The 26,134-nt window shown below is 55.1% G+C and overlaps 1 protein-coding gene across 1 annotated transcript in view; it reads right to left on the reverse strand.

The window, feature by feature from the left end:
- The window catches only part of LASP1 (LIM and SH3 protein 1), a 39,070-nt gene that overhangs the window by 6,279 nt on the left and 6,657 nt on the right, over positions 1-26,134 (reverse strand). The window contains exons 2-4 of the mRNA XM_006743308.3: positions 25,592-25,686; positions 16,044-16,128; positions 8,391-8,498 (exon numbers count right to left, since the gene is read on the reverse strand). Of these exons, the coding sequence (XP_006743371.1) occupies positions 8,391-8,498; positions 16,044-16,128; positions 25,592-25,686 (288 nt within the window). The remainder of the gene's footprint in view (positions 1-8,390; positions 8,499-16,043; positions 16,129-25,591; positions 25,687-26,134) is intronic.

Consider the following 26,134-nt stretch of genomic DNA (forward strand, 5'->3'; position numbering starts at 1 on the left):
TGTAATATGGGCCATCCGGTCTACCTCAGGCGTTGCGGGAGGATGACAGGGACGCCTGCTGAGTACCTGCTGGGCGCCAGGCACCGCGCTAGGCGTTCTACCTCACAGGCTCATTTTAGCCTGTCGGCCGGTGCCCAGGAGGGGGTATATGACAGTCCCCGTCTAACAAGAAGGAAACAAAGGCACTGACAAGCTGAGTGAGTCGCCCCGGATCATGCAGATTCCGGGGCCCATGCGCTTAATCACGAGGCAATTCGGCCTCTGTGGGTGTGACCTCACAGAGCTCCGCTGAGGACCCCAGGCTGGAGGACAAGCAACGCGGGATCCTCCCTCCTCATCAAGGAAGGGAGGAGAGCAAAGCCTGCCCTGTTCTCTGGAGCAGAAGGAGCCAGTGAGTCTGTGCCCCAAGGCCTGATGGGAGCTGTTCCGAACCAGGGCAGTCCCTTTTGGCATCCGCTCCCACTTCCTCTGCTGCCTTCTCTCCCACTCGTTGGCATTCGCTCTGCAAGGAGGGCAAGAGTTAACACTTGGCCAGGCAGGGCTAACACCTAGCAGCTGGGCTAAAGGTCTGCGGGCGTGGCCTGGGCTGGCAGGACAGGCAGGGCGGCCGCAATGCCCCACCTCGGGGTCTGGGTCACCACCAGCCCCTCCCTTCCCTGCCCCTTCCCTTCGGGCCCCAGCAGGGACCCACCCCCAAATGGTGAGATGGGCTGAGTGTCCTTCCCTCAGGGGGAGGCAGCCAGCCTTGGCCAGACTGAAAACCTACGGGATCCCTCAACTCCTACTCGGAAGGGTGAAGGAGTGAAGTTTTCAGACACAGGGCCAGTGCCCTGCTCTGAGATTCTGAAGACAAGAGCAAAAGGCGAGTGTCCCTGAGCCCCACTCCCTCAGTGACCCCTGTCCACTGGGGGGGTGGGGCACGACACGGAGAGGGGCCACCCCTCCTGAGGTCTTGAGGCTCACAAGGCAACTGCCCTTCCGACTTTTGTCCTAGGGGTTAGAAGGGTCAGCTTCCTGTGTTTACTTTCTGTGGAAGAAAAGAGACCTGACCCTGGGAGCTAGTGACCAGGGGAAGGGGAGTGCATGTGTAGAAGCGGACAGAGGCCTGCACTGGGGGGACAGGTGTCCCTAATGCTGGGGGCCCAGCTTCTCTGGGTGTGAAGGGGTGACAGGGAGCCCTGGGGAAGAGGGTACATCGGTCCCAGCTCCTTTTCCCTATCAAGGAGCCAATGCTTAGAGCTATCCCCACTCAGTGTCCTACAGACTCAGTCCCTCAGCGTTTCCACAAGTGGCTGGTAGAATCGCTCTTGGTTCTTACGAAGCCACTACACAGGAGTAAATATTTATAAAATCAGGGCCAGCTGCCCCAGGTGGACAGAGTCGTGGCGGCCAGAACACAAAAGAACCCTCCCCACCACCACCGACGTACATACCACCTCTTACTGGTAATATTAATAACCTTCCCATTTGCTCAGTGACTCACACTGAGTGCACGAAGGCTCTCTGAGCATTATCTCCTCTGGCCCCGGTGATAATCACCCTAGAAAAAGAAGCTGGACAGGTACACTTTAATTCCCATTTTACAGAAGAGGAAAACGTGCTCAGAAGTTCAATGACTTCCCAAGACAGAGCTTTCATTGCTCAGGAAGGGCTGAGGCTGGTGACATAGACACAGTCACTGGCAGACAGGCCCTCTCCTGGGGGCAGGTGCGGAGCAGGGTGACCACATGCCCAAGCCCCCCCGCCCCCATCCTACTTCACGTCTATTGTTCCGGAATAAACGTGAGTAGCGCGCCTCTCACTCCAACAGGGACAATGACCACAAGGTCACCCTAACTTTGAGGGAAGAAGAGGCAGCACAGCGGGGATAAGTGGGGTGCAGCCCCTCCGCCTGGGCCAACTGGGATGGCCCCACCACTCCCCACTTCCTCTCCCTCCCTTCCCCAGCAAGTGAGAAAATTGTGTTATTTCTTTGCCGACCCACCGAATGGCGTGAGAAACAAATAGGCACGCTAAAGGGAGTCTGCATATCCGAAAGGGAAAGAAACATTTTCCAGACTCCAGGGGTCTGGCTGGTTCCTGCTCCACAGTCAGCAGAGTTCGATCTTCCAAGAGCCCTAAATAGGGGTCACCATAAGCCCAGAGGTGTCACCAGGGCCTCAGCTTAAGAACTGTCAAGGGCACCTGGTGGCTCAGTTGGTTAAGCGTCCGACTCTTGGTTTCGGCTCAGGTCATGATTTCATGGGTCATGGGATCGAGCCCCTGTGTAGCTCTGCACTCAGCGTGGAGTCTGCTTGAAAGCTTCTCTCCCCTCTGCCCCTCCTCCCACTCTCTCTCTTCCTCTCTCTCCGTCTCTCTCAAATAAATAAATAAGTCTTAAAAAAAAATAACTGTCGTGGGCCCCCGAGCACGCTGTTCTATGCCCAGAAGGTCCAAGCGCACATGGGTTGAGAGGCCCAAGCCCTTGCTGGCCAGGGCTCCGGAATGACTAGTGGAAGGTCCATTCCACAGCTAAATAAAGAAACCCATTTTCTCGGCTAGCCATCATTCTGTTTTCTGAACCCCTGCTCTCCTGATTGTGGTGGAAAACAAAGGTCTGACGATGCACGACGTTCCCACATGATTCTACATCATGGTCCAAAAGGGAACATAGGCTCTGAATGGAATCATCAGCTCACCAGCCAGAGTCTACTTTTTTTTATAACAATGTCTCCCACTTTCTGAGGGCTGATTTTGTGCCCTTGCATGGATTATTCATTTCCTTTTCTCAGCCAGCCCTACGACAACGTATCACTATCACCCCCCGTTTTATAGATGGGGAAATCGACACTCAGAGGAGGGTAACTGGTGGGTTAGCAGAATCCAGTTCTCACATTGCATCCTTACATCTCAGCTACCATGTAACACTGCTCCCTATCACAGACTAACAATATGTCTTTTTTAAACAAACATGAATCTGTGTTCACCTTCATTAGTCGTCAGAGAAATGCAAGTTAAAACCACAGAAGATACCATTAGACACAATCAAAATGGCTAAAGTGGGAGTAAGTCTAAGGATGTAGAGCAATGGGAACTCATGACTGCTGGCAGAATAAATCAGTACAGCCACTTGAAAAACAGATCAGCATTATCTGGTAAGATAGAAGGATCGTAAACTCTAAGACCCGGCAAGTCCACTCCACGTGAACACCAGGAAATATGGGGACATCCAGAGCGTGTGGAAGTAATCTCAAGTCCTACACCGGAATCAATAAACATGGTATAAGCATTAAATGGAATACTATTCGGCAATGAAAAAGAATGACCTATAGCTACGTGCAAATATGTAGATGAATCTTTAAACCCAGTGTTGACCAAAGGCAGACAGACACAAAAAGGGTGTCTGGGTGGCTCAGTCGTTAAGCGTCTGCCTTCGGCTCAGGTCATGATCCCAGGGTCCTGGGTTCGAGCTTGCTTCTCCCTCTCCCACTCCCCCTGCTTGTGTTCCCTCTCTCGCTCTCTGTCAAATAAATAAATAAAATCTTAAAAAAAAAAAAGACACAAAAAGAATACCTAGTATATGTTCAAAGTCAGGAAAAACAAAACTATGGCATTTAGTAATACGTAGTTATATATTAAAATTAGAAAAAAGAGGGGTGCCCCAGGCTCCACTGGTTAAGTGTCTGCCTTCCACTCAGGTCATGATCCCAGAGTCCAGGGATTAAGCCTCACATCGGGCTCCCTGCTCAGTGGGGAGTCTGCTTCTCCTTCTGCCCCTCGCCCCGCTTGTGCCCTCTCCCTCTCTCAAATAAATAAATAAAATATTTAAAAAATAAAATAAAATTAGAAAAGAGAAAGCACAGCACATGCTCTCAAAAATTCCACGAGCCTGCCTCCCGGTCATTTGACCCTGGGCATGGAATTTTTGTTTGACATTACTATTTACTACTGATTAGGCCCGGCCTCTAAAGACTGAAGCTAACTTACAGAATACGTGTTGCTAATTATTTTTCACCGATAGAAATGCAAAGCATTTCTGCCTGTGGCAAAGATATTCCCAAAGTTTATGGTTTTATGGTCCTGTAGAACATTACCCAGTTCTGCAGATAATGGCAGGGCCGTGACCAGTTTTGGGTCTCGTTGTATCCAGCTCTTTGACTAGGCAGCAGGTCTGCCTGGCCTAACCTCCAGCATAATTAAGTGAAATATATGACAGGTGCTCACTGTAGTAGAGTTAGGTTTTTAGCACTTTAAAAGCTCTATTTTTTTTTTAAGATTTTATTTATTTATTTGCGAGAGAGAGAGAGAGAAAGAGCACATGAGAGGGGGGAGGGTCAGAGGGAGAAGCAGACTCCCCGCTGAGCAGGGAGCCCCAGGAGGGACTCGATCCCAGGACTCCAGGATCATGACCCGAGATGAAGGCAGTCGCTTAACCAACTGAGCCCCCCAGGCGCCCTAAAAGCTCTATTTTAAAGAGGAGTTCGGGTTGGGGGGAGGGGAGTTCCGGGAATGTTTCTCCACTTGCACAGTGAACACAGGTGTTTACTTAATGGGTTGTTACTGGGTGTTACATTTCACAGAAAAAGACACAGGACTGTATACAGAAAATCAATATATAAGTAGATATGTAAGGTAAACAAAAGCAGAACTACTCTACTGGGAGGCAGGGGCTCCCATAAAAGGGTCTCAGCCGTGAAAATTTCCCAGCCGTTGGAACTCAGGACCAAAGGCCATTCCAGAAGGATACACTGCATTCCAGAGCATGCAGCCCTAGCCTCTCAACCCTTTCCATACCCTTAACGAAGACACAGTTCCCCCAGAAAATTTCACACATTCTCAGTACCAGACGATGGCCCAACTTCTCAACCAAGCTTTACTCCCTGCCTCTCCTTTAGTCACAGTGCAGAAAGCAGACAGTTCTGCCTTTACAGAAACGATAATTATACTGACCACACTGATCTGATGGATGACAGACCGCACACATCGAAAGCCTTTAAACATCACCTGGGGAGACCAGACACTTTTTCAAAATGGTCTCGCTTGTAAATCCTCTACTCTGGAGCATATTCCTCCAGGGAGGTAAATCTCATCTCTTCCCAAGATGGTCTGACCTCTCTGGAAACAGCTAGGGGTCGTTGGGCGCTAAGCTGGGAAGTGAGTGACAAACTACACAGACTGGATACTAAACAAAGGTGTGGCTCTCTAAACACTATCTTTGCCAAAACTCTTCTGGAGGTTGGGAGAACTTCACGACGGCTCTAAGCGTGGTTTCAAGCTCCCTTAGAGTTCAGAGATGTGGCTGGGCCTGGCACTCTCTGACTTAGGGCTTGGTGAAGCTTTTCCAGGCTTTTAGGTAATGGTTCTCAAACTTCACTGAGCACCACCGGAACCCAGTGAATGTGTTTAAAATGCTGGTTCCTTGATTTCGGCTCAGGTCGTGATCTCAGAGTCATGGGATGGAGCTCTGTGTCGGGCTCCCCACTCAGCGAGGAGTCTGCTTGGGATTCTCTCCTTCTCCCTCTGTCCCTCCCCCTACTCTCTCTCTCTCTTTCTCAAATAAATTAAAAAAAAAAAAAATAATAAAATAAAATGCCGGTTCCTGAGCCTTACTCCCAGAAATGCTGAGTCAGGCAGCCTATGAAGAGCCCACCTGTGAGCCTGCATTTTCAATAAACCTTCCCACATCGGGGCATCTGGGTGGCTTAGTCGGTGAAGCACCCAACTCTTGGTTTTGGCTCAGGGCATGATCTTAAGGTTGTGAGATCGAGCCCCACATCGGGCTCTGCGCTAAGTGCGGACTCTGCTTCAGATTTTCTCTCTGCCCCTCCTCGTTTACACACACAGTCTCTCAAATAAATAAATAAAATCTTTAAAATTAAACAAGACCAAAAAAACCCTTTTCCATGTGATTCTAGTACAGCTGTTTATAGAGGCCCACATTTGACAGACTCTAATTGTGTTCACTAAAACCAAGAGTCTTCCAGCTTTGTGGTCGGTCACACCTCAGATGTCCTAGCTAAAGCTGCAAAAGCAGAACCTGGTCAGGTTCAAGCCACCTCCCCCACCTCGGAGCAGAGGACAATCAGCTAATTGCAGCCCTGTGGTTAATGATAAGATGGTTATCTCCTTAGGTGTAGATGTGTTGGCCACAGTGAGTTCTGTTACCAGAGCTCCTCAGGTATTAGCACCTCAGATAACTGGGTATGGAATATTCTGGAAGCCTTCCAGAAAGGGAGGCAGGGATGACTGTGCTTGCTTGTCTTCTGCCTCTAAAACCCACAGGCTGGAAGCAATGAGTGAATGTGTTGGGGAGTTGGGGTTGTAGATGAGAGCACGTGTCCTCACAATGAAAAGGCCACAGAGGCCTGGAGAGTCAAGACTCCAGCTTTGTAAGCCATTCCAGGTTTTCCCCATTGCCCAAGGCTTCCCCTCCCTCCCACTTGCCATGTGGAGAGCTAGAAGACACAGGCCTTCTTTAACCCTCTTTCCCCTGCAGAGGGTCTGGGCAGCGTGGGTGGGGAAGCTCTACGGTGTGAGGCCAGGCCCTGGCTTATAAAGCAACTGAAACAGGCTTTATTTGTGTGTGTGTGTGTGTGTGTGAGGGGGTGGATTAGAGCCCTCCTAGCCCAAGGGAAGCTCTCCATTTCCTCCAGCCACAGATTTCCAAACTGTAGGTCAACGGCCTTGTTGCAAAACCCACTTAGTTGGGCGCCTGGGTGGCTCAGTCGTTAAGCTTCTGCCTTCAGCTCAGGTCATGATCCCAGGGTCCTGGGATCGAGCCCCGCATCGGGCTCCCTGCTCGGCGGGAAGCCTGCTTCTCCCTCTCCCCCTCCCTCTGCTTGTGTTCCCTCTCTCACTGTGTCTCTGTCAAATGAATAAATAAAGAAGTCTTTAAAAAAAAACCCACTTAGGGGCGCCTGGGTGGCTCAGTTGGTTGGGCGACTGCCTTCGGCTCAGGTCATGATCCTGGAGTCCCGGGATTGAGTCCCGCATCGGGCTCCCTGCTCGGCAGGGAGTCTGCTTCTCCCTCTGACCCTCCTCCCTCTCATGCTCTCTGTCTCTCATTCTCTCTCGCAAATAAAATCTTAAAAAAAAACCCACTTAGTTACCCATTTAGTTAAGTCTACAGCAAGCAAGTTCACAAAATAAAATAGAACAGAAAATATCTGAATGCTCTCCAAGTAGTAAGGACTCTTTGATGAAAGCTTTGATTTGGTTTTCTCTCTAAACAAGGGGGTGGAGGCCTATTTGGTGGGTCACTATGTGAAATGTACGTTATATCGTAAGTTCCAAAGTCTAAAAGCCACAGTCTTGGGCCTGATGGTTCTCCTGGCCTAGGCCCTGGCTCTGAAATCCACCTGAGCCACTGTGGAAGCCCAATCTAAGCACAGCGCCACCAAGGAGGCTGGGGGGTGCGGGGGGAGGCAGGCGGAGGGCTATGGAGGCCAGGGACAGGTGCCAGGTGGCCCACCAGAATCCCAGACCCTCCGCCCAGAATGACCTTGGGCAACCTGCCGACTCCTTTCTGTTCTAGACATAAGGACAACTGTTTGCCCAGGCCTCCATTTATAGGACCCCACCCCCCAAACAGACGAGGCTGGCTGGGCACACACCACAACTCTGTGCCCCAGGCCCCTGTGCCACGGGGTCCCGCACACAGCAGTGTTCCAACCCCCACGTGCCCCAAACTCCCCAGGCAGTTTCCCCACAAACCCAGATACACACGCTGCTGGTCTGTAGCTCTGCCAAGCAGGAAACCAATGCCTATTCCCTGGCCACAGGTGCCCCGGGCCCCTCGCTCTACCATCCACTCTCTACACCCCGTGCTGCCTAGCCAGATGCTGCCGACCATCCCCAGCCCGGGAGAGCCGGGCCGGGGGGTACAGGGCCGGCCTGCGAAGCCAGCCGGGGTTTTTACACAGGAAGGAAGAGCAAGCCGAGGTGGGGGTGGAGGCCGAAGGAGGGCGGAAATACTGCAATATCAGCACCCAGAGACAGACAAGAGGGAGGCTGGCCCTTCCCCACCCCTGCCACCCAGTTATGACCTTTATGCTTAGACAAAACAGTCCATCTGGACCCTGACACCCACCATAGCCAGGGGGGCGGGGGGGGGAGGCACGTTAGAGAGGGTGGGGAGTGGTTTGGCACACAGGCCCTCCCTGTACAAAAGTTGACTACTTTTATGGTAGAAATGCCATGTGGGCACAGGGTGGAACAGGGCAATATGGGGGTGCACAGAAAAAAGTCATCTGGGAACCCCAGACCCTTCCTTCCCTCTGCTCAAACAGCTGCTACCCAGGCAGGCCCAGAAGAGCTGGGGCGGCAGAGAGCTGGCCTCATTCGTGCCTGTCCAGACCGGCAAGTGGGGGCAGGACGGGGGCGGGGGGGGGGGTGTGGGCAGGGGAGCTTACGTTACTGATCTGGTCCTGGGTCTTCTTGATTCTCTGGAGTTCGGGTGTGTCTGCCACCACGCTGAAGCCCTTGCCCTTGTTCTTCTCAAACTCCTCCTTGTAGCGCACCTGGAGGATGAAGCGGGAAAGAGGGGTTAGCGTCAAGACAGGGACGGCAGAGGGGGCCCCAGACTGCGGCCACCTCCGGTACAACCACCAGCCAGGAGGGAGACCCTGACCAGAAATCCCCCTGCAGTGACATCCACCACCCACCCCCGAACTCAAAGCAGGAGCCTTAGCCAAAAAGTGTTTGACTACTAACAATAACCCACAAAGACGTATTCAGTGCATTCTGAGTGCCGAGTGCTTTACATGAATTATCTCACTTAAGTCTTACTGTATTCTATTATTAGCTCCATTCTGCAGATAAAGAAACTGAGCCAGAGAGAGGCAGAGCCCCCTGCCAAGGTCACACAGCTCGGCAATAAATGTCCAGAGCCACCAGGGTGCAAACTCTCATCTGCCTGACCCCTGACCCTTCACCGCTGGCCTATCCTGCGTGAAAGCTATAGGAAGAAGGTTCTTTCCAGAGCTCCAAAGGCCGCCCCAGCCCTCACCCTTGCCAGGATGTGGCCTGACCCACCGAGAACCTGGAGGAGTCTCTAAGCGCCCAGCTGAGTGAAGGCTGTGCCAAGGCACAAAGCTAGCTTCCAGAAAGGACGTCGGTGAGACAGCCACTCGGAAGGGCTCCATCAATGAGCCTTTGACAGGCCCAGCGGCTTCCCGGAGCCTGCCAGGCCCACTTCTAAGGTCAGTGCCTTGGGAGGGGATGACGTCGGTGGGGGCACAGACAGGACTTTGGAACAGGGCTCCAAGATCCAGGGAAGAACCCTATACTCCACCACTGCCCTCCTCTCCTGAGAAATTCGCAGACACTCATGCACCAGAGGGACTCAAGTCAGACCTAAGAAAGGACTTCCCGAACGCTAATGGAATTGAAATATGAAAAATATCTTATTCTCCCTTGGGGGTTTTAAAGAACAGGATGGAGGCTAGAAACGCCCATGGGATAGAGAACTGTTCCCTGGTTTCCAGAGACTTCACCTCCCCCCCAGCCGCCCAGCAGCCAGCCAGCTGTTCCAGCCCCACCAGCTGCCTGGAGTTCCTCCAGGGGGGCTGCACTCCCCGAGAAGCAGGTCAGCCCAGGACACGAGGCCCTGGGCCTTGGGAGTTTCCAGGACAGGATGCCCAGGCGGCTGTCAGGAGTCACCTGGCCACGGGGCTGAGCTGCACCCTGACCTGACTGACAACACCCACATATGCATCCGTGGCCACGCCTGTCAGTTCCTCTGCACATCGCCCAGGGGTCAGAGGTCTTGTTCACCCTCTGGAGCCCAGCTTACCCACCCATGGGGCTCTAGATCCTAAAAGGTTTCAGAAGCTCCTTTGTTTATTTATTTATTTTCTAAAAGAGGCTCCTTCGTTCTGATCCAGACTGAAAACAAAGGCCTGGATGTGCTATTTCCCAAAAGACTGGAAGTTAATGCAGGAAATACAAGGACTGACCCACCCCAAGGGCCCAGAACTGCCCCCAGCGTCAGCTCTTCCAGAAAGCCTTGGAACAGCGTGGTGACCTTTAATGCCGGGGGCAGGGAGACCCTTCGGGAAAGGGGCATCAGGGAGAGGATGCGGAAGCCCCAAATCCAAGGCCTCTGGCCTCGATTTCCCCATCTGTAAAAGGGTTGTCATGGGAATCAGTTAAAATACGGGGAGGGGGCTTCCCATCGCCAAGCACGGGCAAAGAGCCCGAGGGAGCTGGTCCTAACACGTGCTCAGTCTTCCACTTGCCAAGCGATCTTGGGCAAATGACTTCACCTCTCAAGCCTCCATTTCCAATCTGTAAAATGGGGAGAGTACCACCCATTCCAGTCAGTGGCGCAAACTAGACAGTGGCTCGAACACAGCAAAATGTATCCCCGAGCATCCTGAAGCAGGGCAGGGCTTCGCACCTGCTGCTAAGGGCAAGTGTGGAAGTGCTTTGTCAACATTAAAGTGCTGAAGCAGTGCCAGACCCCCACTCCTTCCTCCACTTCCTGGCCTTGCTAGGGTCAGGCCCCTAATCCAGGGCAGTAATTGCCATGGCCACACTACAATGACGTCAGCTAGTTCCCAGGCTCAGGAACTGCCTCTCCCTGCTGGGGAAGGAGAATGCATTTCACTCCCAGCACAGGCAGCCAGATAGGGCGGTGCTGGGGTGGACCGGGGACTGAGGAGGGATGGAGGGAGGTCTGGGCTCAGCACTTCAGTGCTGTATGTCACTAGGCAAGTCAGTCCCCCTCTCTGGATCCCCTGAGCAGGGGCGGGGGCGGGGGGGCTGGCCAGCTGATCTCTAAAAACCCACCCAGCTCTGGAGTTTGTGACCACTTTTAAGTACCTGCAGGCCTTAACTGAAGAATCAAGGTGAGGGAGATTCTCTGAGAGGCCTTTTGGTGCTGGAGTGGGTGGCAGAGGTGAAAGGTAGAGAGCCAGGAGGGTGGGGAGGGCCCTGCCTAGAGCCCCTCCCTCAGGGTTCTCTGGTCACCCAAGCAGGAGTGTTTGCCTACATCTGGGACGGCTCAGCAGGATGTGGTGGTGGTGGTGGGGGGTCTCTGAGGGAAGGGACCCACCCAAGGTCATTCAAGGTTGTTGGTAGGGGCAGGATGCAACTCTGCACTGGGGGCAGATGACTCCATGCCTGGGAGCTGCCTGGGCCGCCCATCCTGACAATTGCTGAGGCAGGGCCAGGTCTGATGCCCGAGGCTCCTCCCACCCAACAAACGCTACCCAGCTCCCTGGGTCTATCTTGTTCATTACTTATCCCAACAAAATAGGTACAAGTGTTTGTTGCATGAATGATGAATGAACTGAATAGACACAAAATATCAAACAGACAGCACAATTTAGAAAGTCACTGCTTTGCTGACCTAACATAAAGAGGAAAGATCATGACTTGAAAAAAAATTTTTTTCTCCTAAATAAACCAGTATGAAACAAAACAAAAACATTTTGAAAAAAAACATAGTCCCAACCATTTCTACTTACTATGTGCCTACTATGTGCTTGCCCACATACTATGTAACTTGCCCCCTTCTAACAAAAAAGAAATCAGCTTGAAAATTAGACAGACACAGATGGGAAGGACAGCTAACGAGAAAGGTCAGCGCTGGAAGCAATCATCAAAAGGTCACTGTGAAAAAAAAAAAAAAAAAGGTCACTGTGTCTATTCCCCAGCTTCACTGTGCCCAAGCTCCATTTCCTCTCCTTTCCAAGAGAATAGTTAATAGTGAACATTTACTGAGTGCTGACTCTACGCCAGGAACCGTTCTAAATGCCTAATATATACTAATATTCTCTATATCCGCTGTAATATATGATGTTATATATACCACGTAATAGACGCTATATCCTTACAACCACCTTTGGAGAAAGGTAATCCCCATTTTACAGATGAAGGCACTGAGGCTCAGGAAGGTGAAATATCTTACCCCAGGTCACACAGCTAGTGTGGCAGACCCAGGATCTGACCTGCAGCCAGCTTAGGTCAGGGTGACACCATGTGCTCCCTGCAGTGCTGGGGACAGACCACACTGTCCTGTGTCCTGTACAGCGCCACGGGGACTGACAATGGGGGAAAGAATGAGAGAGGCATTCTCCTTGTACTTCTGCCTCGGTTCCGGGGGCCACACAGACACCCCCCAGTGCTCAGCGCCGCCCCCCCCCCAAAGATGTTGCCTCTACTCAGCCTGGGGCTGGGGGAGGGAGAGCTGCCTTGGGGAGGGGGTGCAGCTGGGCCCCAGCCTCCGTTCCCTGCCTCAGCCAGGCCTGGGCAGGACCACCCAGAGGGTCATTTCTGGTCAGTTCTGTGGTTACCTCCCCTGCAGGCTCCAGGTGACCCAGACACCCAAAGTACCACTTTGGGAACCAATCTAGACACAGGAAAGCAAATAAAGTTGAACTAGCACTGGCAGCTTCCAGAGACTGAGGAGGGCTGAGACACACGCATGCAGGCCAGGAAGGGGCCCTGGCAAGAGACCAAGCGACACCCTGGTGGGGGGTGGGGCACCGGAGGCAGGGGCTCCCACTTCCCTTCTCGCCAGCCACGGGCTGCTCTAGCCGGCCCTGCCCCCACAGCAGCCACAGGAACCAGAACCTGTCACCACCCCTGGCCAGGCCCACTCAGCTCTTCCAAACCTCAGCGCATCAGCCCAGCCCCCAACCTCCAGGCAACGGGGCTGTGCTGTCCCCATTTTACCGGGGAGGAAAAAAGCTATGAGAGGAAAGCGGCCAGGCTCAGACCACAGAGCTGGGGGCGAGGGAGAAGGAAGACAGACCCAGGCTTGCAAAGAAGGCAGGGCCCTGGCCTCCACCCTCTGCCTACCCCAGCTGCCAGGCCCCAGGAGCCAGACTCAGGTTAGAGCGGTATCCTCAGTGCAGCAGAGCCCTGACTCCATGACGCGCCCCCCCACCCCCAGAGCAGAAGCAAGGTGAGCTCAGGTCAGTTCCACCCAGCTTCTTGCCTGCCCCCCAAGCCTGGCTCTAAGTCTTACAAAGTAAGTCCAAAAGGCTCACGAGAATCACCAGGGGAGTCAAAATGCAGATTCCTGGGGCGCCTGGGTGGCTCAGTCACTTAAGTGACTGCCTTCAGCTCAGGTCATGATCCCAGGGTGCTGGGATCGAGCCCCGCATCGGGCTCCCTGCTCAGCGGGAAGCCTGCTTCTCCCTCTCCCACTTGTGTTCCCTCTCTCGCTGTCTCTCTCTCTATTAAATAAAGAAAATTCTTTAAAAAAAAAAAAAATGCAGATTCCTGGGCACTGCCCAGAATTGCCAACCAGAAACCCCCTGGGTGGGGCCTAGGAATCTGCGTTCCAACACACACACACACACACACTCACACTCTCCCCCCCACCCTGCATTGGTAACCGTGCATCCTGTGGGTGAGAGCTTACGGCTGGCTGCCGGCCACATCAGGCTACGCAACTGGCAAGAGCAAAGGGCTTGAAATCTGCCTCTGTCACTGGGCTCTGGGCAAGTGGCATGGCCTCTCTAAACCTGTGTCCCCCTCTGTACAATGGGGATTAAAAAAATCTCTCCTTCACTCTGAGAAACAAACAGGGTTTTAGAGGGGAGGGGGGAGTGGTTAGCCCAGTGATGGGTATTAAGGAGGGCACGTACTGCATGGAGCACTGGGTGTTATACGAAAACAATGGATCGTGGATCACCACATCAAAAACCAATGATGTACTGTATGGTGACTAACATAATAAAATTAAAAAAAAAAAAAATCTCTCCTTCATCAGGTGGTTGCAAGGATTCTGTGAGGTCAGGGCCTGGCCCTCGGTGAGGACCTCATGGAGGATGACTGCCATCCTCATCACTTCCTCAGCCTGTCTGAGAGACAGGGGCCCGGGGGCCGGGAGGCGAGCAGCAGGCCAGGCTCCGGGGAGGGGAGTAGCGAGCCGAGCCAAGGTGGGGCAGAGGGACCTCGGGAGCCTGAGCCGGGCGGCTTCCTCCTCCAGACCCCGCCCCTCAGGGATCTGGTTCCAGGGGCAGAAAGGGCTACAACCCCGCTTTTGTGGGACTGACAAAAGCTAAGGGAATTAACAGGGTTTGAATTTCTCCTCCTGAGAGTAGGGCTCTGTGTGTGTGTGTGTGTGTGTGTGTGTGTGTGTCTGCCCCTGCCTCTGCCTGAGTGTGTGCACACACTCTCGCACCTCGGGGAGCTGCACCTGACGTCTCCTCCCTACACCTCTTCTTCTGGGTCCCCCTGATGGGGCCCCCACCACTTGGGGTTCTGACTGCCCCTCTCAAGCTGTGGGGTGAGTACAGGTCGCCCTGGATGCCGTGGCCTGCATGCCCCTCGAAGCCCCCTCCACCTCTGGCCCCAGGGGGCCCTCTCCAGGATGGGGGGGTCCCGGGAAAGTCATCAGCTGGCTAGGGTCTGGCCAATATCTTCCCCGTGCAGACCAGGCCCAGGCCCCAGGGCTGCCTCAGCCCCTCTCCCTGCCAGCTGGACCACTGCCTCCCTGAGGGGGCAGAGGTCCGGTATCCATACCGGCTCCCCGCAAACTGTGGGTTTCACGCCCAGCAGGGTCAGCATCCGGCCTAGCAGCTGTAAGCTGCCGCCGAGGGAAAAACCAGCTTCCCCTACTTGCTCCTGGCTGCTGTGGGGCACGCAGGAGGCCTGCACCTAACACCTCACCGGGACTGTACATGGTCAAGGTCACTGTACTTGGGAGTGGAAAAACCAGAGTCCAGATCCTGAAACTTCATTCACTGTGCGTGTCAACAGGCAAAGCCTCAGTTCCCGCATCTGATGGCCCCCAGAGCGGGGTCAAGGATGAATGAGGTGAAAGTAACTAAGAGCGCTTGCTAAGCTATAAAAGTTCTCACCAGCACCAGGAACTACCGTGTTTATTATCAAGGCAGAGATAAGTTCTCCTGAGGGAGCTGGGTAGAACTCTGGAAAGAACACAAGTCTCAGAATTAGACAAACCGGCCTTCCAAGTCGGGGGCATCCCTTCCCTCTTCCCTAGAGAGGGGGTGATCCCGCCAACTACACAGGCTTGTGAACTGAGGGCACTTAGATGCCCAGGGCATTAGGCGCTCAAGGTGAGAGCAGTTAATAGTGTTCCTGCCCCTACTACTGCCCCATATGATCTTAGCAAGTCCCCTCATGTCTCTGGGCCTGTTTCCTCATCTGTACCACGGGAGAAACAACACCCTCACGGCTGCCAGAAGTCAATGAGAGGACACTAGAGAGCACACGACTGGTTCTCCTTCACAGGACCTCCTGGGAGACAGGCACCCAGAGAGGTCATGTTAACGTCAGACAGCAGGAACCCCACTCCAGAGGGATCAGGAGAGATCCCCCTCTGTGGCCCGAGGGGGGTCCTCTGCAACATTTTCCCCAGCCCTGGGCACCCTGCCCACTCGGCTAAGTCCCTCAAGGGGTCCCTGCAGAAGCCCCGCCCCACCCTACCCCAGCGCCCCCAGTCTAGGCCAGGCTGGTCCCAGAAGCCCTCCCAGATCTCCAGGCACAGTGACCTGTTTGGGGCTCAGGGCTCTGGATTCTTTGCTTATTCCTCGCTGTCCCCTAAAGACTGAGTCGTGCCTGGGGCAGGAACCCATCTCCTCCCCACTACAGTGGCATGCACCACTCCCCACAAAGCAAGTGCTCCAGAAAAATCAGGCCCAAGGAGACAAGTCGGACAGGCCCCCAGGGCGAGGCCCCCTTCGCAGCCTGCCCTCTGCGGAGCGGAGGAGCTTCGGAGACATGGCCATAAAGGGTGGATTGACCTCAGACTGGCCTGAGCCTGGGGGAGGTGAGTCGCCTCCTTTGAGGGTGGGGTGGGAGTGGAGAGGAGGGAGAAAGGAACGGCTTCCTGGAGGAGGCAGGCTTTAGACACCCCACAAGAGATTCCTGGAGCAGAGATACCTCTCGAACCCACTTCCTCCATTCCTTTGACAAAGTCAGGCGCAGGGGTGGGGGCAGGGAGACAGGGAAGTGCCAGGATTTCAGGACCGTGGCCTCGCTGAGTAACCACAGGGGGAAGGGGGAAGGAGCCCTTGCCAAATCCAGGGGTTACAACAGCCCTCCCTCCCTGCCAGGCCACAGGGCCCACCCCGCCCCCTCACCTGACTCTGGAGCTCGCTCTGTTGCTTGAGGCGGAGGTTTTCCGGGGTGTCAGCCACCATGGTGAAGGACTGCTTGGGGTAGTGTCTGCAGGACAGAAAGAAGGGCGGAGGTCATTCTGGGGAAGGGGCGGGAATCTTTGGGCTTCTCACAGGCCGGACTCTCCTGGAAACTCCCTCTTACCCATGGGCAGCCCCTGCCCTGCCCAGCAGCAGGGCCACGATGTACACCAGCCTTGGCTGAGAGGAGGCAACCGTGTCTCAGACTTGGCCAGGGTCTGAGGCCTGAGGGGCTGGCCTGCCACGGAGAACCGTCCTGAGCCGACAGGAGGCCCTGGGGACAGTGTCTTGAGGGTTTCAGATGACCCTTGTTTGGAAATAATCCATGCCTTAGAATCTAGCATGCGGGGTGGGGGATGGGGGGTGTGGAGAGGCCTGGGCCACCCGGGATAGCCCTACCAGACTGGGGAGAAAGAAAACAGGCAAGGGCCGGGCGCCTGGGTGGCTCAGTCAGTCAAGCGACTGCCTTCGGCTCAGGTCATGATCCTGGGGTCCTGGGATCGAGTCCCGTATCAGGCTCCTTGCTCAGCGGGGAACCTGCTTCTCCCTCTCCCACTCCCCCTGCTTGTGTTCCCTTTCGCTGTGTCTCTCTCTGTCAAATAAATAAAATCTTTAAAAAAAATTAAAAATAAGGGCGCCTGGGTGGCTCAGTCGGTTAAGCGACTGCCTTCGGCTCAGGTCATGATCCCGGAGTCCTGGGATCGAGTCCCACATCTGGCTCCCGGCTCAGCGGGGAGCCTGCTTCTCCCTCTGACCCTCTCCCCTCTCATGCTGTTTCTCTCTCTCTCTCAAATAAATAAATAAAATCTTTAAAAACAAAAAAATTAAAAAAAAAAGAAAATGGGCAAGGGCCAGAACAAAGTGTTCAGCTAAAGGCAGAAACAGAGACCAACCAAGCAGAGGAAGGGCAGGAGGGATGTGGAGATAAAAGTAAAGGGGAATGGAAACAAAACAGACAAGCAAAGGGAAAAAAAGAGAGAGAGAGAAACCAAGAAACAGACTCTTAACTCTAGAGAACAAACTGAGGGTTATGGGGCTGGGGGGGAAAGGTGATGGGGACTAAGAAGTGCATTTGTCGTGATGAGCATCACTAAAATAACAACTTAAAAAAAAAAGTAGTGAAGGGGAATGGGACATGCATATCTGGGGGGGCTTCCTGGAGGAGGTGGTGAGAGAGAAAATGCACACATCCAGAGTAGTGTTTCCAAGGGCTAACAAGGTCTAACTTAACTGGATGTAGGTGAGAGATCAGCTTGACGTCAGAAAATCAGCTTGAGGCCCTCAAGTGACAGATAACACTTTAACAAAAGGTTGATGTTTGCCCAGCGTCTTAGTTCATCAAATCCCCACACACACCCTATTTTCCTGCTTTGACAGAAGGGAGAACTGAGGCTCAGACAGGTTAAACACTGTGGCCAAGTCACAGGGCCAGTAAATGGTGGCATATAAATTTGTACCCAATCTCCCCAGGGCCCAGCATCCTGAACCAAACCCTCCCATCTCCAGACACAGGACAGACCAGGAGGCTGCTCCCCAGAAAGGGGGCCGGACTGGAGGTAGCAGGAGCCAGGGCAGCCTTCAGAGCGAGGCCCGCAGGGACCGCCACGATCATGTGGTTGTGTCCCCTCATTTCTCAGAGGAGGAAACGGTGTTGTGGTGCCAGACACTTAGCACTTAGCTGATTTCATAATTAACTCATTTATCACATTGGTTTCTTATCCTTTCTACTTCTCCATGAGGTGAGGTATTTCTGGTCTCTTTTGTCCATTGATTTATCCCAAACTCCTCAGAACAGAACCTGGTGTTCAACAAACGTGTGATGGATAAACGAATGTCCCACCAGGCACTGAAGCTGGGCCAAGACAAGAACTCCAGTCTCCTATGTCCCACTGGGTCATCCCAAAGGCCCCCAGCAAACCAGCTAAAGGAGAGGAAGCCCTGAGTCCCTGGTTTGTGGGAATGTGCGGGAATGTGAAATGGTTGCGGGTCCACATGGGCTCCAAATATTTCAGGGGCTGGCGAGTGGCCTCTCTGAGCAGGAGCTGAGGTCTGGCCATTTGCAGCCCTGGGTGACCACACCTCACCACAACTGTGACCACCTGCAGATCCCCGAGTCACAGGCCGTCCTCAAGAGATGGAGCGCCGCCTTCCAGGCATGTTCCACCCCGGCTGGCCTGGCTGACATGCCCTAGAGCCCAAAATGAGCTGCCCTCCTACTGTGCGCTTTGGTGACAAAGCTGGGAGGTTCTTGCGGGCACCACCCTGAGCCAGAGCTACCTGTGAACACGTGACTTCCCCCGCAGCCACCACTTGTGAAGGGTAGGACTGGGGTTTGCAGAACTAAACCAGGGTGGGGGGAGGGGTGACTACAATGGACACAGTGCTGGGCTCTGGCCCTGCCGCTGACTCACTGGGTGACTTTAGCAAATCCTTTTTCCTCCTGGGCTGGTTCCACTGTCCTGGACCTAGGCGATTCCAGCTGTGCCCCTCCCCCAGCCTCCACTGCCCCACCTGGGTCCTGCCTCCCAGGTGGGCTCGGCTGGGGCCCTCAGCTCCCCCAGCAGAGGGAGAGGAAAAGTAAACACAGGTGCCTACAGCTGGCAACAGAAATGGCCTGGGGATGAATGCAGGGCTATGGCTGCGGGTCCAGGCCCCAGGCTTGGGCCAGCTGCAGGAGGCCAGGGCCACCCACAGCTGAGGTGCTCCGTTCAAAATTCCTCAGCAGCTCCAGAAAAAGGGAGGGTCCACTGGGAGTCTGCTTCTGGAGATTAGAAAGAGAACGGCAGGAGGGATCCAAGTTAGGATCTCTAGCAGAACTGGCTGGCCCCGAGGTCCTGGGAGGGAAGGCTTCAGAGATGGCCCTCCCACCAAATCAGAGCCCTTCCCAAGGTGTCACGGGGGGGGGGGGGTTGGTGAGGAGAGCATCGGTGGCAGAGGAGGGAGGTGAGGTCCTGAAGCAGGCGGACCGAGGGGAAGACCTTCCGGGCAGCTCTGGCCCGTTCCGAGATGGTGCTGCTTAGCATTTGGTGGGGAAGGGTGGCAGGCAGGCTCGGCAAACACACGCGCTCTGCAGCCAGTCTGCAAACCTGGGCTTTTCCCATTTGCCTGAATGTACGAGGTTAAAATGGAGTGCCAGTTCCGGTGGCCCAAGGACAGCCCAACGCGGGCGGCTGACGTGCAGTTCCGAGGCTCCTACAGTGTCCACACCCGCGGGATGCAGACACGGGCCCTTCACAGCGATGCACGGCTCCGGGACACGGGGGCCAGCCGGTCCCCGTCTCCACCACTGCACCAGAACGATATCGGGAGACCCCCCCCCCCCAATATGCAGCGAGTGCTTCTGGATGGGACCGTGAGGTGTTTCACCTTCTCCTTGGAGCCACCATGACCCCCAGATCTCAGCACCCCCATGGCCAAAACACCAATCCGTCAGAACGGAAGGGGAGACCAGCCTAGATGTTCACGCAGCTTAATCTAGCGGGAAGGGGGGGAGGGGAGATTTTAATCCTGCATCAGATTAACTAGATTCAAGAGGCGCTCCAGAACCTCCAATCTCTTAGCCCGCCTCCTGGACCCCAACCCTGGACCAGAGGAAGGCAGGCAGTTATCTCTTCCTCTTGCTGGGTCCAACCTGTCCCCTCCCCACAGCCCCAGGCCCTGGCGAGCCAGCCGTGCCTTTTCCCTTCCCCTGCTCACTGCGCTGCAGGTTCCCATAGCAACCCCATCCTCAGCTCCAGGCTGGAGAGCAGCAGAGCAGGGCAGACACAGAGTCTGTGGGGGTGGGGGGAGAGGCGCAGACAGCCAGGCTGTCCTCAGCTGCCGAGGAGCCCACGAGGGCAAAACCAGGAGGCTGTGAATGCAGGATCCTTGCAGACAGTGTCAGTGAGGAAGACAGGTGCCTCGGGTGTGTTTCAGGGCGGAGCTTCCCTCACCCACACGACTGCCTTCCAAGAAGGGCTGCAACTGATCTGACCTTCCAGAGACCACTGCTGGGAATTCTACCTTTTCCCTCCCTCTCTGTCCTCAGGCTGAAGCTCTCCCCACCCATTACCCTCAGATCCCAGTCGGGATGAATGGATGTGTGCGAAAGCCAGTGCAGGGCGCAGAGGCCGCCCAGGGGTTACCACCCCAGCTGGGACCCCAATCCACCAACAGCCTGGGCCACGGTGAGGTAACGGGCGCGGGGGGCACGGTGGGAAGAACTGGGTGTCCCAACCCTCCCTGAAGCTGGGTGCAGAGCAGAGCTGTTCTTTGTCCCTTCCGTGGGCCCGGCTGCACCCAGCCCCTTGTTCATTACCCCAGGCAGTGAGCCCTCCACTGACGCCCCTCCCCACCTCTGACTGCAGCATCAGCTGCTCTGGGGAAGAGAGAGGCATGGAGTCGGTCCAAGTCCACTAGGACGGGAAGCCTGGGGGTGGGGGGCGCAGGGGAAGGGATCTAGCAGCCATGAGGGAAAGAACAGGGACCCGCAGGGCAATCAGGCAGCGCGGCTGCAGCAGCTGAGGCCTCTGGGAGAATTTACGGGCACATCAAGTGCCTTGATTTGGTGTGTGCCCTGTGGTATCCTGTGCCCACTCTCCCTTGAAATCTGCCACAAGGCTTTGGGTTAGGAAAGGCAGGCAGTCTCATTGTGCCCATTTTACAGATAAAGAAACTGAAGCTCAGTGTCAAGTACAAAGACCTCGCCCAGTGCACTCCCCCTCCCCCCAAGTGCCCGGCCATCTAAAGGCAGGCTGACATCTCTCTCAGATGGACCCCAGTCCACACGGCTAGCTCTCAGAGCTCTGGGGAAAGAGGCGCTTGGCGGGGTGCATGGCGAACAAAGAACTTTATCTTTCAACCCCAACCAGTTCCCACTGCTTGGTCATTATGAGAGACCCTCTGGGGGTCAGAAGGCAGGCAATCAGAAGCCACCTACTCCCTAAAACTTTTCTAAAGCCAAGTGTCTCAAGAGTGTAGATAATGACCCACATGGATGCAGAAGGGTCCTGTGCCTCTCTGAGGTTTGCCCTAAGGACCTCCGAGTCACCTTCTTGTTCAGAAGGACTAGAAGGACAGGGAGGATGCTGAGAAGCTGCGAGGCCCCTGCTACAGACACACTGGTGACAGGGACAGCTTGCAGGGCACAGCCCCACTCCGCTCCTGCCCTCCGCCGCATTCCAGAGGCAGAGCCAGGACCAGAATAGACCAGAGATCCTGAAAGCCCAGCTCCCCCTTTCTACAAGCAACCTTGCCCCTTCCAGCCTTGGACCCCTTCAAAAACCACAGCTTTTTGTTCAGAGAGGAACAAAAATACATCAACAAAAGCAACAAGGAGCCTTTGGTTTTACCAAAAGAAAAAAAAATAGCCCCTACATCCTGCCTCTGGAAGGAGCTGCTGATTCCCCTGCTGGGAACACTGCCCATGTGGGTGTGTGTGGGGGGGGGCTCCTTTCTAACCCAGTTTCTCACCCGTCCCCCAGGCCTGAGGAGCTGAAATGGTGGGGATAGGAAGCAACAAGGAAGCATTGTTTGACCAGAGGAAAAAAATGAGCAGCCAGAAAGATCAAGGCCAGACATGAAGAAGAACTTACCAGCCCTCAGGCGTTGGAGACAAGATGAAAAATCAAAGCTGGTATCCGTCCCTGATGGCAGTACATAAAAAGAAGTGATTCTGCCAAGTTGGGTAAGGCATGCAAACACTGGGCCTTGGTTTCCTCATCTCTAAAATGGGGCATTAGGAAACAAAGTGATCTCTGAGGTTCCTTGAGGCCCCGACATCTCTGCGTGTAAGGCTTTAGGGATGAGAGTGGTGGTATTGGGGGCCGGGCATCTGGCCACTATGGATGCCCTGTTGAGCCTGCCTCCTCCAGCCCAAACACACATCACACATGCCCCTCTCACTCCCACTCCTGGCACGATATCCGCTCCCTGGGACATCTGATCCCACTGTTCCCAATCAGAGGCAGGAAAGAGGGAAGTGGAAAAGCTCCAGGCCCCAGTCCTGGATTTACCCACCAATGCCCCATCCCTAAGAGTAGCTGGGATTCGAGACAGTTTGCTAGAATCCAGAGACACTTTGAGCCCCCAATCCCAACAGCACAGACCCCACCCCACACTCTGAGACCTGAGGGAAGGAGCAGGATGATAGTCCCTCGTTCTCCGGAGCCTGGGCCATCTCCACCGTCCTCAGCCCCCCACCACACAGCTCAAGGAAACTGAAGGATGGATCTGGAAATCTGTATTCAGTGAAGAGGGGGAAGGTGCATCTGAATGTCCCCTCTTCTTTCCCCGGTCTACGTCCACCCCCACACTTGATACCCCCAAAAGCTGGTTCCCCTGGCCTGAATCTCTGCCTGGGGTGCGCAGCCTCCATTAACTCCTGGCCCCCAAGGAGGAGGGAACGGGCCCATTTCTCCCCACCCCCACCCCACCCCTGACCTCCACACTCCTAGACTATTTGCATGGAGACAAAGGGGCAGGTTTGTGCATGTGGACACATCAGCTCCACTTTCACAAAACGTAGTTTACAAAACAAATAATCGAGGGCATAAAATATTCCTCTAACCAAGGGAGCAAGCAGGCTCACCCCACCTACCTGGAAGTTTCACGTTGACGGTGGTTCTTACACCACCAGCCATTGTACACAAGCAGAAAGACACACCTCTAACCATGTCACAGCAACGCCTGGGTGGCTGTGCCTGGGAACTGGGAACACACACACGCCGCCCATTCAGTCTGACTCCTTGGCATTTCTCCCCAGCCCCACATCCAAGCGTGTGTGTCTGGATACGCACCAGGCGTGTGTTTAAGGGCATGTTTGTGGGGGTCCATGACCGCCCAGCAGGCTGGCTGGGAGCTCTAGCCTGTTCTCTCTGCTGCCTAACCCCAAAACAAGTCTGGTGTAAGAAGAGAAATAGAAGAGGCCTTTTTGCTACTTAACAGTCACTTTCTAGAACATCTTAAAATCTCAGTCTTGAGAAGCCACTGGGGAATGACAGACAGCCTTCTTCTCTCTTGACCACCCCTCTGCCAGATGCTGGCTCAGGGACTGGCCAGAAATAGGCACACCACAGAAGCCTCCCTGCACACCAAACTCACACCCTCCCCCACCGAGGGGGTCCAACTCCCTGGCAACGTGCCGGGAGAGATCACCAGTCCCTCTGGGTCTTGAGCAGGAGGTACTGCTGAGAAGGAAGGAAGCCAGGCCTGAGGTCTACAAAGCAAGGCCAGGAGGCGAGTGGGGGCACAGCTACACCCTGGGAAACCCCAAGATTCAGGAATCTGAATGCCACTGGAAGATGGGGCCAGAGGCAGAAAGGGAACAGGAGGGAATGAGAGGGGACGTCAGCACAGGGCCTGGCACGTGGCAGGGGCTCATCCTCTTTGGTCTAGGGGCCCGCATCCCTGGGGAGGAATTCGTAACCGGGGAGAACCTGAAGCTCGGACAGGTCCAGAGGGTACTCCCTGCAGGCCAGGCCTACTACATCGGGCTCCTTCTGGACTCACCAGGTCAGGTTTGCAGGCCCAGACCGACTGCTCAGCAGAAGCCCGGGTTAAGGGAGTGTGAGTGCCTCGGGCAAGGTGCGACTCTCCTCACTCCCGCCACACATCCACCAAGGCTTCCGCTCTCATTCAGAGTCCTCCCTAGATAACATCCCAGCTGGGCCAAAGGTCAATGGGGCCGGGCAGAGGCTAGGGCTGTAAAGGCTGGGGGAACGAGGGGCCAACCTGCTTCTCTGGCCAGGGGCCAGGAGAGAGATAGGAACCTCTCTGCCTGGGCAGTTGGGAAGCAGCATCCGGGAAGAGCTGCTTCATCTTCTGCCTTCCCTGGAGACCCCAACACCTGCACCCTCCCCAGAAGAGGGTAGAACAGCTAAGCTGCGACTCTGGCACTAGGCTGAGAAAATGCAGAGAAAACAAGGACAAGCCTCTGACTTCTTTCGCCAACTCCCAATGCTCACTGAATTCTAGGCTACTAGAGTCTTAGGAAGAGACGTGAGTAAGCATCAGTCCCTGCCACCCACACCAGGCTCCGGGCTCAGCCACACTTCTGCTCAGCAGCTGCCCCCAAAGGAGCCTCGGTGCCCAGAATCCAGCTTCACGTGGTCCAGCCACGAAGGGGTTACACTGCCCCTGGCCTCTGGCTTTACTGAACCCCACCCCACTCCCCAACAGAGGGAGGAAGTGGCAGAGAATCAGGGCTTGTGTGAGCCCTTAAGAATTCTAAGAATGTTCCATTTCCCTTGGGGGGGGGTGGGAGGGGTTGGTAGGGGGAAGAGGATCAGTGGAAGCTAATAGAAGAGCAGAGGAGCTGAAGGAGGAGCCAGGACAGAGCTGTGACCCTCCTTCTTCCCCAGGGGCAACCTTCCCAGTGCCCCAGTCCCTCCCAGAAGGGACAATGTCCAAGCTGCTTCCAGAAATCTTTTTGCCAGCACCTGGCTCAGGATGGCAGAGAGCAGCTAGCAGGCAGTAAATGCCTGATGCGTGTCCAAACCCCAGGGAGATGACACAGTGGGGTTCAGAGGGCACTGGGGGTGCTGTAAGGGAGAGACAGTCTTCCAAAGGGGTTTAAGCCCCCCAGTCCTTTTAGCCGAGTTCCCGAGCCCAGTGTTCCCCTCCTTGGGGAACCTCAGCAGCAAAGAGCCTCCTGACGGAGAAAAAGCCTGGACTCAAGTCAGATCCTGGATGTTTCTGAATTTTGATTTTGCCACTACTTAGCAAGTGACTTGACCTTCTGAAGCCCTCACCTGGCTGGTGGGGCGTGAGGTCCCTCACACGCAGTGGCCCCCACGCTGAGTTTACAGTTGCTGCACATGAGGTCAGCTTGCAGGTGGTATACTCTCTGGAAATGCACAGGATGGGAAGGGGGTGTCCTTCTGGATGGTGTCCTACCCCACCTCTCCCTACCTCCCCGCAGCAGGACAGGCTGCAAGTTCCCGTGTGGAAGGGACAGACCCCCAGCCAACTCCACTGGGAAAGACACGAGGGATTCCACAGCCTTCCACAGCCTCCCTCACCGGAAAGGGAGGAAAGAGATCTGCCCCCAGGCCAGGCGCCCCCTGCATGTTGCCCCTGGTTCTCAAGGGATGAACACCAGGAAGGGCTGGAGCCAGAAGCCCCCAAAGCCTAGGGCCCAGACCCTCTGGCAGGGGGCAAGGAAGAGAGAAATGAGAAAAGGCAAACACGACAGGGCAGAGCACCGTCTCCGGAAGGGCCACACTGGGCCCCTCTCTTGTAGTGGGGCGCAGTGGAGGGAATAGGCATGCTTGGCAGAGAGCAACATGCTTACTGGGTTTGAACCAGCCTCTCACTAGCCATGTCATCTGGGGTGAGTCCGGTCCCTTCCCCAGCCTCAGTTTCCCTGCCTGTAAAACAGGCCTATTAGTAGCCCTTAGTTCATCCGGCTGAGGTGAGGACTAAAGGTGATGAGTGCTTATCAGGTACTGTGCGGCAGTGCTGGGCAACATCCTGGAACAGGAGGGAGGAGGAGGGAGGGAGGCAGGACTCACGCGTTGCAGTAGGGGGTCTTCTCGTAGCCCTTGTAGTTCTTCATGTTGAGTGTCATCTTGCAGGTCTCGCAGTGGAAGCATGCTTTGTGCCAGAACTAGGGACGGAGGCAGAGGGAGGACAGCCATGAGACACGGGGACTTCGGGAAGGGGGACAAGGAGCACGCCGTCCCAGGGATGGATCACAGCATCACCCTGCGTGAACCGGGGCCATCTCGAGTCACAGGCTCCGAAAGCTGACGACACCCGCCTCCCCTTCCCCACTCCCCACCGGTCAGCTGTTGGAGCTGTCAGGAGCGGAAGGCGGGCAGACAGACTGGGTGAGTGCAGAAAAGGCCCCCAGAAGGCTGGTTCCATCGCCCCCAGACCACTCCTGCTGCCCCCCCAACACACACCCCCAGCCGGAGAAGCCTCATCGCTGATGCAAAGCTGCACCAGGATTGCTAAGAAGCCACTGCTGCTGAACTCGGAGGGGCAGCTCCTCAGCCTTGACAAGGTCTAGAGAAGTGGAGGGGGGCCCGGCCGCCATGCCCTGGGCCGGAAGC

This window comes from Leptonychotes weddellii, chromosome 15 (genome assembly GCF_054177405.1).
Source record: "Leptonychotes weddellii isolate Sample4059 chromosome 15, ASM5417740v2, whole genome shotgun sequence".
NCBI classification, from domain to species: Eukaryota; Metazoa; Chordata; class Mammalia; order Carnivora; family Phocidae; genus Leptonychotes; species Leptonychotes weddellii.